General features: G+C 29.7%; 1 protein-coding gene across 1 annotated transcript in view; it reads right to left on the minus strand.

The window, feature by feature from the left end:
* Positions 1 to 20,390, minus strand: part of LOC129615637 (uncharacterized) — a 61,511-nt gene that overhangs the window by 35,764 nt on the left and 5,357 nt on the right. Inside the window, exons 3-5 of the mRNA XM_055530950.1 lie at positions 13,319 to 13,441; positions 13,112 to 13,263; positions 12,641 to 12,981 (exon numbers count right to left, since the gene is read on the minus strand). Of these exons, the coding sequence (XP_055386925.1) occupies positions 12,641 to 12,981; positions 13,112 to 13,263; positions 13,319 to 13,441 (616 nt within the window). The remainder of the gene's footprint in view (positions 1 to 12,640; positions 12,982 to 13,111; positions 13,264 to 13,318; positions 13,442 to 20,390) is intronic.

The raw sequence follows: 20,390 nt of genomic DNA on the forward strand, positions 1-20,390 counted from the left end.
CGAATTGTTCTTTTAAACTTTTAGAAAAGATGGTTTGTAAAAGATTATCCTGTTATTTGGAATCAAACAAGTATCTGTTTATCAATCTGCTTTTATAAAAGAAAGGTCCACGATTGATAACTTATCTTATGTTGAAAATGAAGTTATCAAAGGTTTCTCTGAAAATAAAAGAACGCTGCCTATGTGTTTTAATAGAGAAAAAGCATATGATATGGTATGGAGAAGAGGTGTGTTTAAGAAATTAATTAATTTGGGAATCAAAGGAAATATGATGATTTTTATACAACAATTTCAAAAAAAAGGATAATACAGGTTGACATAGGAAATGAATTTTCAGGGGAGGGGCTGTAATACAAAATGAGATTTCGCAGCGTTCTGTCATGTCAGTAATTCTTTTTTTAATACATGAAAATACAGAATAAAAGCAAAAAATCTCGGTTAAATTCTCCGTTTTCGCAGATGATTTAACTATATTTTTTACAGGCAAAAAATTAAAAAAAAAACAAGTAAAAACGTTTCAGTCGGTATGAACCGATTGAATTATACCCTGCACCTTTCATTGTTGTATAGCAATTACTCAAACCTGTGAAACCATTCTATAGAAACTTCACGGATATGTCTAATCTATAACTGAACACACAACTACCAAGTTTCGTGAATATGACTTTATTATTTTTCCAAATATTTTAAATTAGCTTTTGGACTTGTATGGAAGCAATTCCACCAAAACTTCAGAAATATCTTTGATCTATAATTGGACACACGACTGCCAAGTTTCATGAATCTGACTTTATTATTTTGCCGAATATAAAAAATTTGCTTTTAGAGTTGTATGGCAGCCACCCAAACCGCTGCAGCTATCTCATTAAAATTGTTAGAGCATATTTAGAATATAATTGGACACATGTATACAAAATTTTATATTTGTACCTTTACTAGTTTTTGCAATAATTAAAATAAACTCTTGGAGTTGTATTGCATCTACCCGAACCCGTTGTCCGAATTGGTCCAATAACAATAGGGTTCGTCCTTGGCACAAAAGAAGCAACTTGTGAAAGTTTGGTGTCGATTGCATTATTAGTTTTTGAGTTATCGTGCGATCGGACGGACGGACGGACGGACGGACGGACATGTCTAAATCGACGCAGAATTTTACGCTGAGCAAGAATATATATATATATATGTCCATACCGCAGATGACTCCTTCAAGTAGTTACAAACTCCATACCAAAGTTAATATACCCTTCACGAAGTGCAGGGTATAATGAGTAAGATAATGCACGATAATTTGGATAGATTTGTGCTCGGGTTAAAAATTTTCGGTAATTAAAACGGTTCCAATGATCTTTAATAGAGGTAGAAAATCTATTAGTCGGTTTGATATATTTATTAAAAGTACTAAAATTAAATATGTTCAATCACAAACACTTGTAGGTCTGCTTTTTGATGAAAAGCTTAACTGGAAAAGTCATATCATTGAAATAAACACGAGGGCTCAGACACATCTTAATATTTTAAAAATATTAGGTTATTCCTCTTATGGGTCTGACCGTTAATTATTATTGCGTCTTTTAAATGTTATAATACTATTTAAATTAGAATATGGTAGCTGGATCTATGCATCTGCTAATAAAATGATATTGAATTTTTTTAACTCTGTTCTAAATTCTAGTATAAGAATAGCAACTGGGGCTTTCAGAACAGCTCCAATTCTTGGACTTCTAATTGATAGTGGAGAATTGCTCTTAAACTTAAGGGGAAAAAGCAAATGATGAAGTACAGAATAAAGGTAATGTCTATGCATGAGCATTCTTTAACTCAATTATAATTTACCAACTTTCATTCATTCAACAACAACCTTTTTGGAAACAATAGAAGTTGGAAATTGATTCAGAAATTTCCAACTATGAAAAAATTCAAAGTAGTCCGAAAATTAAAATAATATAAAATTTACGGATTTTAAAACAATCTTTAGTCTCCAAGTAAAGATGACACAGGATTTGGTTTCATATAATAACGGGTGTACCATTTTTTCAACGCAAATGAAAATTCCGCAAATAAAAATATTTTCATTTGCTCACGTTCTATTAGTATTTTAAAGGTAATAGATAAATTGATTCCGTCGAATCCTTTCGCTTTAAGAACAAAGAATTATTTATGATACAAATAAGTGCTTTGCTTTTTAGTCAATGTCTTTTTAGGCAATGAAAAGGCATATAGAATTGCAAAGGGGGGAGTTCGTGGATCTTTACTTGGAAGTTATAAATTTAGTCTGGTAGATCGATTTTCGCTAATTTGGGATAATCAGCAGCCCATTAGTAAACTTCGTAGCATTATAAATTTTATATCATATTGGAAATTCTTAGACAAAGTAACACGAAAAATTTCTATAATAATTACAAGATTAAGTTATGGTCACACAAAATCAAAGCATGAATATTTTGTTTTTTCTACTTGGTGCAAAAATCTCGAAAGACGAAGAAGGTATGGCGCTACCTGCCTTTTTTCTCCGAGAGTGGGAGCGCGTGGCTCCCACCCTAACACCTGAAACTCTGAACGGATAAAACTGGTCCTACAGACCAACAATTACGCGTACGCTAGCTTGGTTTTTCCGTACAGGAGTTAAATACTCTCCATGAGGAAATTGATATTTTGTGCTAAATAGAAAGGTCTTGCTGTTCTAGACGAGCCTTATGCCTTGTGGCACAACTCCTAATTTCATCCAAAAAAAAAGAAACTCTAAGTCCCTATGGATGTCACTGCTATGTACACACCATGGCGCATTTACCATGCCTCGTTGAACTTTATTCTGCAAAGATTGAATTTTGTTAATGTGAGTCTTTTTGGCACAACCACACAGTTGAATGCCATATAGGCATATTGGTTCAATGATTTGGTTATAAATCAATACTTTATTAGCAATTGCCAAATTGGACTTACGACCTAGGAGCCAATAAGTTCCTCTATATTTTTTTTTTAATTCTATGAGTTTCTTCTTTATATACTCTTTCCATCTTAGCTTAACATCTAAAGTCTTTCCTAGGTATTTTGCTGAGTTACGCATTGCCACGTTCGTTCCATTTAAGTTAATTTGTGGTGTGCTATTTTCCTGTTGGTGAAGTTTATGTGAATCGATTTTGCTTCATTCCTATACTTAGTCCACTGTCTTATTTCGTTCCTTGCATCCTGTAATTTTTTTGTCGAATCGTCAATGTTCGATTCTACTGCCAATATTGCAGTATCGTCAGCAAGAGTGACTACCATAGCATTTTCTATTTGTAGATCACGTGTAAACCAAGTACAACGCTGGGCCCAATATACTGCCTTGAGACACATCTGCTCCCATTTTTCTTATCGTGAAGTATTCAGCGTTTTGTTTAATTCTAAATAATATACGAGCTAAATAAGATTCCAAAATTGCTACAAATGGTGATGGTATAAGTTATCCTAACTTCAATGTCAAATGAGCCTCCGACAGTAAACACATATCTATATTTCTGGTTTTGAAAAAAACCTCTAATTCTTGTGTCTTATTAAGAACACCATTAGCATTCCAAATTACTATACGTATTTCATTTAAATACATCTTCTCTTAATTTCTTTGGTGTCCCCATATACTATTTTTAATAATCTTTTAGAGATCTCGTCAATTCCAATCAACATAATACGCATCATTTGCATAATTTCTGCATCAGTTCTTTTTATTTGTGTGGTTTTGTTTTTAGGTTCCTTATTATTATTATATCCTGTTTTGCTTTGAAGCGGCTATGAATATGGTACTCTGTTTAACACTTTGTTTGTGTAGGTGTTGTTATTCTGGCTATTTTTGGAGCTCTTTGCTCATTAAGTTTAACTTGATTTTGTTTGGTTTTATTCTTTCCTAACCTTATTTTTACCAAACAACCTCAATAGCTAGCAGGGTGTGCCTCATTGCAGTTCGCACATTTGTGCTGAAGATAATCTTCTTGTTACACTCTGCTATCATATGATTACCAGCATAATCATACTATTATATAATTACTCTCTTTGGCAAAACTTTTGTATCTCCAAATATCTGGTATCTTTAGCATTACGGAATGGACTTGCTGCTTCTAAGAGCTTCAGTTTTCCTCTCATGTGCTCTAAGTATTCTATTTTTTAAATTTCAGTTACTTCTTCCGAATGGTCGATGAACATAAAGAGCGGAAGTTTTACTGAAATATATTTCCCATTTTCTTTTCTCTTTTTGATTTTATTTACGACATCTGGATATTTAAAGCCTTTGCTCATGAGTTCATTTTTTATGTTATCAGGGTCACATGATTGATGGAGATTTCTAGCCATGACTTCTTGACCCTTCATGAGCGCTCTAAAGCTTTAACAGGCCTTTGCAGTTTATCTTCATACGTGTCCTTATTTATAGCTTTTGTTAGCAATCTGTATTAATTTTCATTCTCCAGATTTATTTTTAATTGGTCATTGTTCATCATGTTGAACCTAACGTTTATTTTTTTTTTCTTTTAATATCTTAACTGTGTAGGAGTCGCTTTTAATGTTGCTAATGATTAATATAATCGGAGGAAGCTTGTACTTCTTTGGATTTTCAGCCTTCATAATATTTTTTTAAACCTTTTTCGCTTCTTTGCATTATTCTGTTGTAGGATCCAGTCACTTTCTCTAGCCAGTTCTTTCTCGTCGATTTCATATACAATAACTTCCACTTTCCATTCTTCTTTTCTATGAATACTTTATATAAATAGAATAATATTACTTTGTAATTATACGAATTATGTTCTATGTTAATTTCTTTAATTGAAAAGAGCCGAAAAAAAACTTTTTTTGTGTTGAGGCTCTGAAATAAATAAACTGTTAATTCTGTGAACGTATTGGTTACTCTAGGGAGATGAAGTATCTGATTGTAACACTCGATGAGCGCCTCTCCTAGAATATCCATATATATAGAGTCATCGGGAGGCTACAACGACCTTATTAACGTGTAGGAGCTTAATCGGTGGGACCTGAGCCACCGATCGGGCTGCCACTACTGCAAAAGCTGCACAGGTTGGACTGCCTGATTTATATTTCTACAAAACAATCCAAAATTAAACGATATTTCTAAAAAATTTTCCTTTTAAGATTTGGCAACCTTTCCTTCAGGATTATTTCTACATATAATTTAAGAAGTAATTATATTTCGGGTTTCTGTACCCAGAACCCAGATCTCTAGTTTTGATCACTTTTTTGGTGTTTTGGCTCCGATCATTTTTAATCAACTCCCACTTGCAATTAGGGCTGAAAGGAATTCTACTCTTTTATTTAAAAACTTGATTAATGAATTTTGATTTTCGTAAAATTGAAAATTTATAAAAAGTTATTTTAGAAAAATCAATGGCAAACTTTTAGTATTTCTTATAAGTATACTTAGTGCATACTATTGTATTTTTTTTTCTTTTCTTCCTGTTTTCTTATATACTCTTCTTATCCTTACTTCTACTTATTTTAATTTTTATTTCGATTTATTAATTTGATTTTTAGTCATATTATTAATTTAATTGTTTCTCATATTATATTATTAGATTTATATTTTACATTCGTCATTTATATTTTCTATATAAAAGAATGTTAACTTGTTCTCAAATTCTTATTTTCTTCGTATTGTTAGACTAAGAGTTACTTTGTATATTTAATTTAAATCTATATTGAATTATTTTTAGGGTATAAGAATGAATTTGAAAATAAATGAACTAAAACTAAGCTAAACTAATCGGTTTTAAGCCGAAAGAAATGCAATAGAGATCCATCTGAAAATCAATTTGGAAAGCAGGTATAAAGACCGCACCGCTTATGTGTTCTCGGACAGCTGAGCGGCATTGTTGATTAAACCACCGTGTTACGAATGAACAGCTATTATAAGGGTTTATATGATTACAACAACTTTTAACGAATATAGCTGCCATTTTACCATATTTGCTTTTTGCACAATTTCAGTACTTTTCAAGTTGTACTCGTATGGCAGCTACCAGAAAGATCGAGGCAATTTCAACGACTTTGCCAAAAACCTAGCTCGATTATCATTTGAATTACCTTTGGAACACACGGACGGACAAACGGGCAGGGGAACAGATGTGGTTAAATCAACTCAGAATTCGACGCTGATCAAAAACATATATGTACTTTAGTTTATTTTTCAGACCATTATTTCACAACGTTACAAGTGGTAAAGCCAATTTATTATACTCTTTGAACATACGTTCGTACGGGTATAAAAATAGAAATTACGTTTGAATAATAATAGAAATTTTCTTCAACACAATTTATCTGAATAGATTTGTTATTTTCTTTAATTCTTACATACATAGATAATGTTTTTTAATTCTTACATAAATAATAGTGTTTAAACCTAAACAAACTTATAGTCACAATTCTTTTTAAAAAGACCTTTTTTAGAAAGTAAGTTATAAGTAAATAATCCATGGAAGTGGACCATCGCAAATAAATTTTTTTTAAAAGATATATAACGGTGTCCAAAGAGTTAAAATTAATTTTACAGTAAGTCTAATAACTTCATGTTAAATAGGGAAGTAAACATACTTAATAGAAATACTAGAAACAAGTTGAACTTTTATCTGACGCTTTTTAGGACTGAGAAACGAAAACAGAATTGCTTATACAACTGCTTAAGGCAGTTTAATGAATTACCAAGCGAATTGAGAGAAATAGACAACCTTTGTACTTTTAAAAAGAAAATAATTGAACAAATTATTTATTAAGGTGAAATAATAATTTATATAATACTTAATGGTTTTAAAATAAATATTGGGTATAATCGGAAAGTAATCGAAAATGTGCATTAATGCTCGATGCAAAAAAAAGTTGCTGATGCTATAACGATGTGATGCGTTTACTTTGCTGATGCAATATTATTTTGACATTTTTAGGCACTTTCTAAATAATATGTTTTTTGGCTTTTATTTTGCAAAGGTTTTGTGCAAAACTATCAAAATGATTAACAACTGAAAATCTATTAAAAAAAGTTTTTATTTCACTTGAGTTTCGGAGATTTTAATATAATGGAGCATTTAAAAATATTAATACCTTGCATAAAGAAATAATTAACTTTACTAGTTATTGAGTTAAAATAATAAATTAAACTTAAAAAGCTAATAAACACTTAAAAAGCTTTGCATCAATACAAAATCGCAACAAAAATGAACAGCTGATTTAATACGATGCACATACGATGCGTATTTTTAACATTTTTGGACACCAAACTTTAAAGTATTGATGCATTTTCGTACATGATTTTTACATGATTACACATCGATGCTCCATCGATTACTTTCCGATTATACCCATTACAAACACAATTTATAAAAATATTTTCTATAATCTGAGAAAACTTTTATTGAGTTCATATATATTTCATGCGCATATTCATGCAAAGTTCTACTTTTCGATATATTACTGGTAATATATCGAAATACTGGAATATTATTTTATATGCTCTAATTTTATATTTTGAAAGTTAAACTTTTAACACAGATAATTAATATAATGCTAAAATTTTAATTAATATAATGTTAAGGCCAGTAGGAAAAAAAACTGAATAAAGAAAAAACAAAAAATATGCTTCGGCAAGTAGAAATTTTTGAAAATTCGTTAAAGCCCTTGTATTTTAGAAACCGTTGAGACTTCCAAACCTACTACTAAAACTACGTTGAGACTTCACCTACTTCCAAACGAAAATTTTGAAGTTGGAAACGACGTCATTGACGTCCTAAACGAAACGAACGTCTAATGCCGTACTCATTTCTGTATCATCCAGTATATTCAGGTTAGATGCATTTAAGATACATCTGGAAAATTGCTTATTAATTCTATAACAAGCAAGAGCATTCAATAACTGGTATATCCAGGAACGTCTTCGGAATTATTATTTCCCGTACTCGCCATTTTTATTACTATGTTGTTATTAACTTTGTTTCTTGTTCGTTTGTGCGGAAATCAGATATAATTTAACTTTTTAGAAATTTGTAAACTGTAATGACGCAGTTCTCAGTCGACCTACCGAACTGTGAAAGAACTAATTGAAAAAATATAGATTACAGATTTAATCTTATTGACTCCAAATAGCTTTTCGGGCCCGAATAACCTTTCCAGGAACTTTTTTGCAAAAACAAACTGAATGTAGTCAAGTGGGAATTGTAAAAAAGATCTCGGCATGCTCTGCAAGTTATGTTCGCGGACCCTCCTGAAAATCGATTCTGCTAGGATCCAGACCGCATTATAGGTCCCAAGAAACGAAAATTGACTAAAAAATATGATTAAGTTGGATAACATTGAAAAAATCCCGTTGTGCTCTAAGTGTCAAAAACAAATTAAATTGTCTCCAACTAAAAGGAAAATAACCTTACAGCGAAGACCACATAAATAGAATTTCGAATCGTCAACCTCCTTCCGACTCTTAACTTTCTTTTTTTCAATTTTTTTGTCTGTATTTGCGTTTTGTCCCATTTTTTATGTTTTATATACCTTGCCTCAGTGATGCTTGCCGTGATTATCAGATTAAATTTGGAAATTAAGAAGGCATGCAACTTTTATTGTAATGATTGTTTAAATATTTCCTCTTACAAAAACAGAGGAAATATTGACTTTTAATATAAACTAAAAGTTTGAAGTAATACTACGCTTTTCTGGTGGACCAAAAGAAAGAAAATAATTTTTTTAGCCTTGTGTGGATTAGACTATATATAAGGTACTTAAGCCACACAAAAATTTCTTCTTATCGTAAATTTAAATATTTTAAAACTGAAAACGATAATCCCCTTTCTAAAAGGAGATTATTGAGTTGCTGTATGTTCTTGAACTTCTATACATACAGCAAAATATAAATTTTTAATTACGTAAATCGTTTTGGTGTATGATCTTTATTACAAGACCCCAAAACATTTTGCATCGAAAAGTTATGTATTGCGGCATTACGTGTAGCAAAGCATTTTGATGTGTATTACCATCAAATATAACAAATCAAATTATTTATCAGTATCAATTCGATTGTAAGTGGAAAGAGATGGAAATGCAGGGTTCTTATTCAGATTTGGCGATTTTTTTAATAGGGTATTACATTTGTTATACTAAATATTATTATTGAAAATAATTTAATTAATGTATTATATTTTAATAATAATTTTTTAAATTTAGATATAATATGAAATGAATAATAATTTTTAATATTTGTTTAACATATGATATATTTAATGAAAACATTGGAAACCGTAATTATATGGATACTCGTAAACTAAGTAACAGATTTTCAAATATGAAAATTTTAACGTGTCCAAATATCTTAAAATTAACAAAGTTGTGTCATTAAATAAAAGTAAGCTTAAAATAGTGTTAGAATATTGCTAATCGGTTGCGAGAATACTATTTAGTAATTTATTTATTTACATATCAATTTTGAATATTATTTTTTTGTAGAAGTATGCAAGCTACTTCTTGAACTTTAGAACTGAACGGAGTCAGGTAGAAAATATATTTAATACATAAATATAATACACTTTGGAATCTTACTTATGAGGAAAAGACTTATTTTTTGGTAAATTTGTGAAACATAAAAGCGTGCAAAGAAAGTACATTAACGATTAAAAAAGTGAAAGGAATACTTTTCATTATTTTTTATGTAATAGGATTTGAATTTAGTGTTTCCTGTTTGCTAAATATTATTTGTGAATTATTTTTTTTTAAATCTTTATATTGATGAAAAAGGAAATTAATTTCTTTTTTAGGCCTGTATATGATAACAAATCTTTGATGTTTTGATGTAAAAATTTTGAAACCCTACTTATGAGAAAAAAAATTGAATTTCAAAAAGTGTGCATAAAATAAAAATCAAAAATAATAATCAAAATTGATATATAACGTAATAGTTTCCCGAAAATTTATTTAATATTGTTGTCGATCCTTTCTGGACGAAAATATTGAAATTCCGACATATCAATATAATGTATTTGCTTAATATGCAAACAAATCCACCTAAACCAGTTATAGATGGTGAAAATATTATAGAGATTATTTTAATTACAATTTTATTTTATATTAAGTTCAAAAAATAAAAGTCTGTTTTCTAATTTTATAAATTAAATTACAAAATTCTATTTTTAAGTGGTTTTTTTAAGTAATACTTAAAAAAAAATTCGCGTTATTATTCGTTTACAGTTTATGCCTAGAATTTCCCGAAAAAACCCGTTGAGGATGGCGTATACGGTACAAAGTGATTTTTGTAACCGTTAAAAAAAGTATTGACAACGATAATTCCATAGTCCGTAAATGCTTCCTTTGAAACGTCTTTAAGATGTCAACTAATATATAAAAAAACTAAAATATGCTATGGCGTGGTTTAGCAAATATTTCAATTTAAGCTTCAAAAAAGTTTTACTTGAAACATCAGTTTGGCTTTTACGGCAAGTAATGCTCTGTACAAGGATTAGTTTAATAAAATTTTTTCATACATCTGTGTATAGAAGAATATTCTTTGTATATTGATAACAATATTTAATAAAATGGAGAAATAAACAAGAAAGTAAGTGCTATGAATTATTATTGATATCGAATCACGATAAGAAATACCTTAATAAAGTCATCATATTTTGAAATGCCAGTTTCCAGCTCAGTTTGATTTTGCCAGTATAATTTATGAACGCAAAATGAATCACATAAAACATGCGAATAGGATTCGAAAAATTCCTATCCGCACTCATAATTCTACATGCTTATATATATGCTTCACAAAGTAAAACAAAAAATATTTTATATACGAAAAACACCGCAATTATAAAAACTATTTTTTTATTTCAGTAATGTACACTGTAAGTAAACATAATTTTATTAAAATTTTAACCTAAGGAAAATGTTTTTAGCCCTAACTTTTTTTATTTAAAAAATAAAAAGCTTATTTTTAAATAGCAAAGGCAAGAAAAATTGACTGGATACAGCTCATTATGTACTAAGTGGAAGTATGCCCGCATATATACATTTATGCATTATTTAATTATTCCTTTGAGTGATTTGACACGTTCGGGTAGCTGCCATAGAACTCCAAAAGGAAATTTTTATTTTTTGGGAAAACAATAAAGCTAGATTCATAAAACTTGGCAATTGTGTGTCACATTTCAGATGAAATATATCTCTGAAGTTTTGACGGAATATCTTGATAGGTTCAACTAGCTGCCATACAACTCCAAAAACAAATTTTAAATTTTCGGAAAAATAATAAAGTTTGATTTATGAAACTTGGCGGTCATGTGTTCACTACAGGTTCGTTATATGCCTGAAGTTTTAATGGGATGGTTTGACAGGTTCAGGTAGCTGCCATATAACTCCAAATGCTATCCGAAAAAATTATAAAGCTAGAATCATGAAACTTAACGGTCATGTGACCAGTTATAGGTCACACTTATGCGTAAAGTTTCTATAGAGTAGTTTGACAAATTCGAGTAATTGACAAATTCGAGTATGGCAGCAAATTTTTAAACTCAAAGGTGGAGCGTATGATTCGGTTGGTTTATACCGACAGAAATGTTTTTACTTATTCATATTCACAGTTTTTAATTAAGCCCATAAAAAATGGAACACCTAATTCAAAAAAAGTAGTAATGTCAACAATTTTCAAATTTCACGTGTTTATTTTTTATTAATTTATTTTTTTTTTTAAACCAAGAACCGTTTTAGCAACTTTGTCGCAATATGTAGCACAGGTTGTTCAACTTCAAAGAGAAGAAAGGAAAAGCAGGTCACTAAAAATGTCTAGCGAGTTCTTTTCTTAGAGATTTAGCCTTATATTTTTATTTTGGACAGAAGCTTTCCAATCTGATTTTGTTTAATCCTCGAAATTAGCTCTAAACGTCCAAATTTGCCGCTGTCCACACGAACAATTTTTCCTTAAAAAAAAAGAACTCCAAGGAATCACCTCCAGGAGCTTCGACACTATTAAAGACCATCCGTATTTGAATATTTCTAACAGTTTCTTTTTCTTGAAACATACTTTTGAAAAAATGTTCCACATTAGCTGCAATTTGTAACCGATTGCCATGCGCAGCCAATATTGTAAAATGGGATAACAAAAAGCATACAACGAACTTCACAACGCTTTTAAAACAAATATCACAATCTTCTAAAAAATTTAATTTTCAAAACTTTTTTGTTTTTTTAAGATTGGTGCCTCTCCAAAATTTTTCGATATTCGAATACAATTCTAGAAAACAATGCTTTTTTTGTATTTTTTTATAATTTAAGTTCTCTTAGTTTTTTTTCCAACTCAACTTTATTAGCGACTCAAATGAGACAACGGACTTGAAGCTTTCCACTTCGCCACTTCTTTACTCCCGATATAAATAAAAATATTTTTTAAAATTTCAAAGCAAGGAAAAATCAAACTAGTCGTTGAGAATAAAAGTGAAAGAAAATTTATTTGTACATCTGTGCAAATTAGCACCGAATACCTTTTCCCTTTGTTTAAATCTATGTAAAATTAACATCAACAAAGATATTTTTAAAAGAAAATTTTTAAATTTAAAAAACCTGTGTTTTACTTTCAAAGTTTACCAATTTTGCAAAAATACCTCAATAAACAGATTGTGTTAAAATCTTAGAAATTATTTACCTCAACAAGGATCTACGTAGAGTACCCCGTTCGATGTTCATTCGAATTAAATCTTGATTCCTTTTGCCCATTTGCAAATCATTTTTTTCATAACTTTGATTGGATCTATCTTGTTTGGATTTTTCTGGGAAAAGTTGTCGTACAGCTGAGTTAGGTTTGTTGACATTATTAAATAAACGTGAATGTTTCCGGATTGGAATAAGTTCATTTATGAGGTCATTTTCTTCTCTGGCACATGAATTTTTTGTTTCTGTAACAACCGCTACTTTATTTTGCGTTGAAAACCTTACAGATCTCTTATAGTTTTCATCAGCTTTTTCATTTATTTGTTTGTCGACTTCCTTCAAAATTGATCAAAATTTAGGAAAAAACAAAATATTAATTTAAAAACAAAATTCTAAAACTAGAACTGCGAAATATGACTGCAGATTATTTTGAAAAACAAGAGCTAACAAAACGGAAAAAACTTACTAGTTTTTGCTCATAGACACCTTGTTTTAACTTTCCACCTTTGAGTATTCCATTAATTGTGGAGTTGTCGGATACCAACTCGCTTTTTGCACTATCATCGGTTGTTGTTTTTGTTTGAGTTCTCGCATCATGATTTTCTTGAAAAGTATCAACTAAAATTAGATATCCTTAATAACATGTTTGAAATTATTTTAAACACTTAAAAACCTTTGGAATCATTTTCGACTTTATACTTGGGATGCTCTTCTCCCGCAATTATCTCCTTTTGAGTAATCTTTTCTTTCGATGTTGTATCTTCAAATGGTATTAACGAGACGGGGGCAACCACACCTGAAAAATCAAAGCACATTTTAAAAGTCGACATATTTCTATTAAGTACTGTATTTAAATAAAGTACTGTTTACGACGTACAAAAAGTCCTAAACATTATTTAATTAGTCATTTACAGTACTTGATTACTTCATATAATCAGTACTTAATTAATCATTTAATTAAGTACTGCAATTTCAATAATACATTTAGAGAACAACAGTATATAGAATAATTTTGAATAGATTGTATCGCTTTTACTATCCGCGAATTTTTGGAAAGCTGAAGTTAAAGGAGTTAGATACATTACTAATGAAGTTTATTACAAATTTTAAGGGAACCGAGAAGGGTAGGAGAACCCTCCCGCGTTACCGCAGCCATTCCTGACTCATTGTAGCTTCCCCGCGCTCGCACTTATAATTTCCTAATCCCAAGTAAAAAGCCGGAGATATCCCGAAGAGAGTAGGAAGGATTTCAATTTGTTTTATTTTTTTCATTTATTTATTTATCATTCTTTCAAAAGGAGCTCTGCATCTCGTACGGAATATATATAGAAAAAAAATAAAACTCGAATATCTACAAATTATAAAGATCGAAGAATATACGGTGGCAAAAATTGCAAAAAAGACACAGAATAGTATAAGATCAATTTTAAATCAAGATTAAGAGTAAATATAAAAGTCAATGAAATTCAAAAAAGGAAAAAAGCCCGCTTATACCCATTATATATTTCTTTTTCGATAATATATTTCTCCAGCAGAATTTATTTTGTTTCTTTTTGAATGAACGTAACGACAACAAGTTCAAGCCTATTTTGTCTCACAGCCAACAAAATATGAATCCCACTTGCTGTTTCATACTGATGATATTTACAATTCACATCAAGTTTTAAATTCGTTTGTTGGTTTGTTTGTGGTGTTTTCCTGTATAATACAAATGTGTGTTGCATAGCAAAAATTTCGATTATCCCGAATTTTCAATATTTTATACTGACTATGAATTAAATTTTATCGATGTTCTTTTAAATTTTATCGATATAGTAAAAATTTATTTTTGATGGCTTTTATTCTGTATTTCTTGCAACAGATCCTAATTTTTTATGAAAATACTACTCCATGCTTCAATTCCATATGTAATACTATGAAACATTGAGTAATATGAAAAAGTTTAAAGGCATTCCCAGTTTTCTTAAACATCATTTCGTTGCTAATTCCTTTATTTTTCCAATATAAGTGAAATTCTGTTTAAAACATATACCAAGATATTTGTTCTTGTCACTGGGTAACTTTACGTTTATTCTAGTCAAATGTCACAGAGTGATATTCTCGTTTACAACGTTATTTTACAACGACATTAAGTTTCAAATAAATTTTGCTTTTTTCTTATTCACTGACATATCATCATTTACACTTCTTTCTATTGCCATGACAAAAGGAAATATATGGAAATTAATACACGCATTTAAAAATATAAAACTGCTAATATAATATGAGAATAGTGCTAGTTCAAACGCACTTCCCTATATGACACCAAAGTTTAAATCCCGTTTCTCACTTTTATACACCATCACAATAAGTGAATTTCCTTCTATTCCTTAGACCCTGTTACTCCTTACCTATATTTTCAAGTTTGCCCAAAAGACTGTCGAACGAATCAGAGAATCCGTTTACTTCATCGGTTTAATTTTCTGCTGGTCTGTAAACGTAAAGTCCGTGACATTAAGAATTACCTTTGTTGTACTAATTTAATATCAAAATGATCATCAATGTGCAATTTAATTGATTTTTATTCTAGAGAATCAGATACAGAAACACCAACATCATTGTTGTGTCCATTTTTAGCTGTAGCTAAAAAATTTATGGTTTTTTAGATTAATTAGATATGTTCTCTTCTCTTTGCTAATCAATTTGAATTTTAAACATAATATATCAGCAAGTTCTGGTTTTTGAACTTAGTCTCCGATCTTCAATGTGTTCTTAAAATATTAATATGATTACAGCATTAATAGTCTAGTTACAAGATTTAAAACTAAAATTTTATTATTTATAAGGAATTTAAATGATTCAAATAATTCATATCTCAGACTTTATTCAATCTGCAAAAACTGAATTTAGCCTAATTTTAATACTAGATAATTCTCCTATATCTGTGTTTAATTGTTTTGTGAATCTATTAACACACTTTTTACCGACCGTATTGTGTATACAATAGGTAGGTTATGTGATGGCAACAAATTTTGCATATCGAGTTTTCGGTAGGAATGCACTTCTCCATAGTAGAGAAGTGTAAGTAGACTATTTTTAGCAGCCTGTCGGTCTGTGTGTGCACGCGTGTATCTCAAGATCGGCTGAACCGATTTTGATGAAATTTTATATGTAAGTTTATTTCTACCATGGCACGGATCGATCAACTTTTGGTATATATCAGGCCTCGGGAACTGCACTTTTTAGTGGGTCTGTTTTACATTTTTGAACATTTTAAAGAAAATATTCAACCGATTTACTTGAAATTTTATATATAAGCTCAGCTCGACCGTCCGCGAAAATTTCTATGTTTTGGAAGAAATCAGGCATCGGCAACTAGACGTTTACTACGGGCCAAATATACATTTTTGTGCATATAAAGAGAAATAATCAACCGATTTCATTGAAATTTAATATACGAATTCCCCGTATTAAAACAATGAACATATAAATTTTTTGGAAAGATCAGGCATCGGCAACTAGACGTTTACTACGGGCCAAACATACACTTTTGTGTATATAAAGAGAAATAATCAACCGATTTCATCGAAATTTAATATATGAATTCCTCATACTAAAGCAATGAACATATAATTTTTTTGGAAAGATCAGGGCTCGCAAACTGATGTGCGGGCCGATTTTACATTTTTCACCATATCTACGGAACGAATTGATGGCATTTCTTGAAATTTGATATTTGAGTTCTGGTTGTTACCGAAACTTACTGGCGAGCATTTCAGGGAATTCGGGTAGCACAAAGCGAAGTTTTACTAAGAGCCAAATTTACATTTTTCTAAGTATGTTAACTATAAGCTTACTAAAGTCCTAAAAATTGAAAAGAAGTATTTAACAGACATTTTTATAATATTCTGTAACACTTTCATTTAACTAGACAATACACAATGCGGTCGGTTATGTGCTGACCACATCAGATTTTTTTAACTGTTTTTTAAATTGTGAAATATTATCAATAATAGCTTTTATTTTTGGCGCTATATCTTGCCTAAGCTAAAACAGTTTTGAGAAAACAAGCAAAATGTGAAAACGGTTAACATTACTACCTTTTTTGTATTAGGTGTTCCATATAATTTTTTTTATAAACACGCAAATAATTCTTTTCTGTGAGGTTTTTCGATTCAAATAAACGACATTTTAGCACATTCCTCAAAGATTTTATATTTTTTCTGGTTTTAATTAAAAAAATGTTTATAAAGTATTTTATACGCTGCACCTTGACAATCTGAGCTTACAAATTTGCTTTTTAAAATATCTAGAATTAGCTTTTGTTATTGCGTAGAACCTTCACGGATAAATCTGACCTATAACTGGACACATGACTGCCAAATTTCATAAATTACACTACGTTTATTATTTATTTGAATACATAGAATAAAAATTTGGAGTTTACGGCAGCTAAAACCTAAAATTGGACACAAGATTGCCAAATTTCAGGAATTTCACTTTATTATTTTCCCAAATATTTAAAATTTCCCTTTGCATTTGTATGACAGCTAGCCGAATATGTCTCTTATCTCATTCCACAACGTATGTAACATATGATGAAACATACGACTATCAAGTTTCATGAATCCATGGCAGCTATCCGACCCTGGCAAGCCAGTACATCGAAACATCAGGAATATATCTGACCTGAAATTGGACAAACGACTTCCAGGTTTTATAAATCTAACTTTATTATTTTTCCGAATATTTAAAATTGGCTTTTGGAGTTGTATGGCAGCCACCAAAACCAGTGCAGCCATCCCATTAAAATTTTCAGAACATATGCAAAATATAATTGGACACACTTTGGCAAAATTTGATAATAATATATTTATAAGGTTTTAAACCTCTTTGAGTTGTGTGGCAGCTAGCCCGAATACGTTGCCCGAATTGAACCAATTACAATAGGAGCCGTCCTTGGCAGAAAGGAAAAAATTTGTGAACGCTTGGTGTCGATTGTATCATTCGTTTTTGAGTTATCATGCAATGTCCGTTCCCTCATGCAGACATATCTAAACTAACGCAAAGCTTTGCGCTAAGCAAAAAAATATATAAATGTCCATACCGGAGACGACTCCTTCAAGTGGTTCCAAACCCCATACCAAGTAGAATATACCCTTCACAATAAAACTCACAAAAACACAGTATGTACATTTAAAATATTTAAGTAAAAGATAAAACACGCGTTGAATATCAAATTTTCATATCAAAGAAATAAGATATTGAAGTTTAGCGTGTTTTGAGATCTGAAGTGAATCAATTATTTTGCAAGAAAATGATTTTTAGTAAAATTTTAAAGTTTACTTACACTCAATAAAGTTTATTCGTGTAAAATTAACATATATAATAAATTGAATTAAAAGTTAGAAACAGTAACATTTCTAATTAAATTATATTCTTTAAATATGTAGGCGTTAAGATCACTTAACATACTCGTACAATATAAATGTTTTCAAATAAAATGAGAAAAAAGTTTATTTCATAAAAGGGTTAAGTGCGCATTTACACTTTCATCCACAAACAATTCAATAAAAAAAAACAAAATATTAGCAAAACCGTTATCATATTTTAGAAGTTTAAAATGTTACTAGTGTTTGTTAAGTATTATGAGGGCTAAAATTTTGCTATTATTGTTAAACTTTTACTATTATTGTTTAATTAAGAAAGCGTAAGTCAAATTTCTTATAATATGGGAACAATAGAATCAAGAGGAAAGCAAATGGTAAAACCAGTTTTGAACCAAGAAAAAGAAAAGAAGAAATCTATGGACAACGTTCATACTGAAGAAACTCAATTTAGTATGTACACTTCACTAATCTATTAGTGAAGAAAAAATTAAAAATTTAAAAGTACAGTTCATTTTCATTCCAAATGAACATAAATAGTTCTATCAAAATATAATCGGAAGAAAACCTGAACAGTAAATACTAGTGGGATATTTGATGATATTAACGAATTAACAGAAAATTATTTCACATTTTTGTTTTTGTTTATTAATTTGAGTACCCACATGAACATGTAGATATTATATCTTAATTGAAAAAGTGCTTTATTTAGTAATTTAACAAATATTATTATACATATTTAATATTTTAATACCCAGTATTTAAATTAATTCTTTTTCAATTAATTTAAAAGAAAATTACATATTTTATTAAGTTTGTAAGGTTTATTATGAACAAATATGACGAACTTTTTTGTTATTTTTTTCAAAATTAAATTTTGTTTTTTATTTTTTTAATGTTTGAAAAATAATACAAAAAAATAAAATAACGCTTTTTAATTCTTCAACAGTTTGTTTTATGTAAATTTTATTGGTGTAAAAAGGAGTTAATTGCATATTTTTCTAAATTCCACTTTTGCGTAACATTCACAAAAATTTGAAATACAAATACCCTATTTGAAAGTACTTTAAGAACAATATAAGATCTAAAAAATAAAAATTCTATGTTTCAAATAGGTAAGAAGTTGCAACGTTATTAAAATCAAAATATAAAAATGCGTTTTTCTCGAAATATTGAAAATGTTACTTAACTCCTTCTTCTTCTAACCCCTTCAATTGTCTGTTCAACGGCATTAATTGCACAAGAGCATTAAAAATTTCTTTTTTTTTATACCTAATGTCTAAATGCTCGATGTTTGGTGGAATATTGTGTACCACTCTCTTTTTTAAAAAATCTACCTACTTAAATTCTGCGTTTAAGCCCGCTTTTACAAAAATAAGGTACAAAATTACCATTAGTAAACTTTATTTCCCCTACGCCGCATATTTAAAAATTTTTCAAAGTTTCCTTTAACGAAATTGTTCTAGCTTCACAAATTTCAAATTTTTCCTAGTTTTTCAAATCAGATTCTGGAAGTCATATACACTTCTTTTTGTAAACATTTTTTCAATATTCACGTGCACCCCATCAGCACTCATATGAGTATGTCGTGTAAGAAAATTGAATCGTATATCTTTGGAACCAGGTGGTTAATTATAGTAACGAGGGCTGACAAAAGTGCCATGCTGACAAAAGCAAGTAGAACCTGAGGCTAAAATTAACATAATATTGAAATCCTTTTTGTATTCAGATATAACATTACCGACCTTTGTTTTATGTTTCATTATTATTCCCAATTTCATTTCCTTGATTGCTGAAAAAGAGACATCAGTCCCATACATCAGATTTTGGTTGACGAACTAATGCATTTAATTCTTTCAAAACTTTACGATAAGTTTCTTTACGTTATATTGCGAAAATTAGAATTTTTCATATTTAAATTGTCATACATGTCACATATACGTAATTCTCGTGATAACTATCGTACATTTAGAACGTTTTATCTCCTTTAATTTCCTATCGTTCATATGACTAATATTTAATGATTTAATATGACTAATTACAGCAGATCTATCAAGTTTTGTTTCAGATTTGCAGCCTCTACTTTCTTTTTTTTTGTTTCAAAAAAACTTCCAATTCATGCTTTCTACTTATAACACACTATCTTTTTGACTTTTTTTTTAAAAATCACCTCGAGCTCGCTTGATATACATTAGTATATCTGTTCTCTAAATTAGTTACTTTATATTTCGTCAATCTTTTCGCATTTTGTTTTTGTAAATTTCTTTAGTTTTCATAGGTCCTTTGGTTATTTCATTTTCTGTAATTTCGGAAGTGGTAGTATGCAACCACACTTTTGATTTGGAAATACTCGTTTTTTTAAGCCCTTTTATGATTGCT

Source organism: Condylostylus longicornis, unplaced genomic scaffold (genome assembly GCF_029603195.1).
Source record: "Condylostylus longicornis isolate FDR11 unplaced genomic scaffold, ASM2960319v2 ptg000140l, whole genome shotgun sequence".
Lineage (NCBI taxonomy): Eukaryota > Metazoa > Arthropoda > Insecta > Diptera > Dolichopodidae > Condylostylus > Condylostylus longicornis.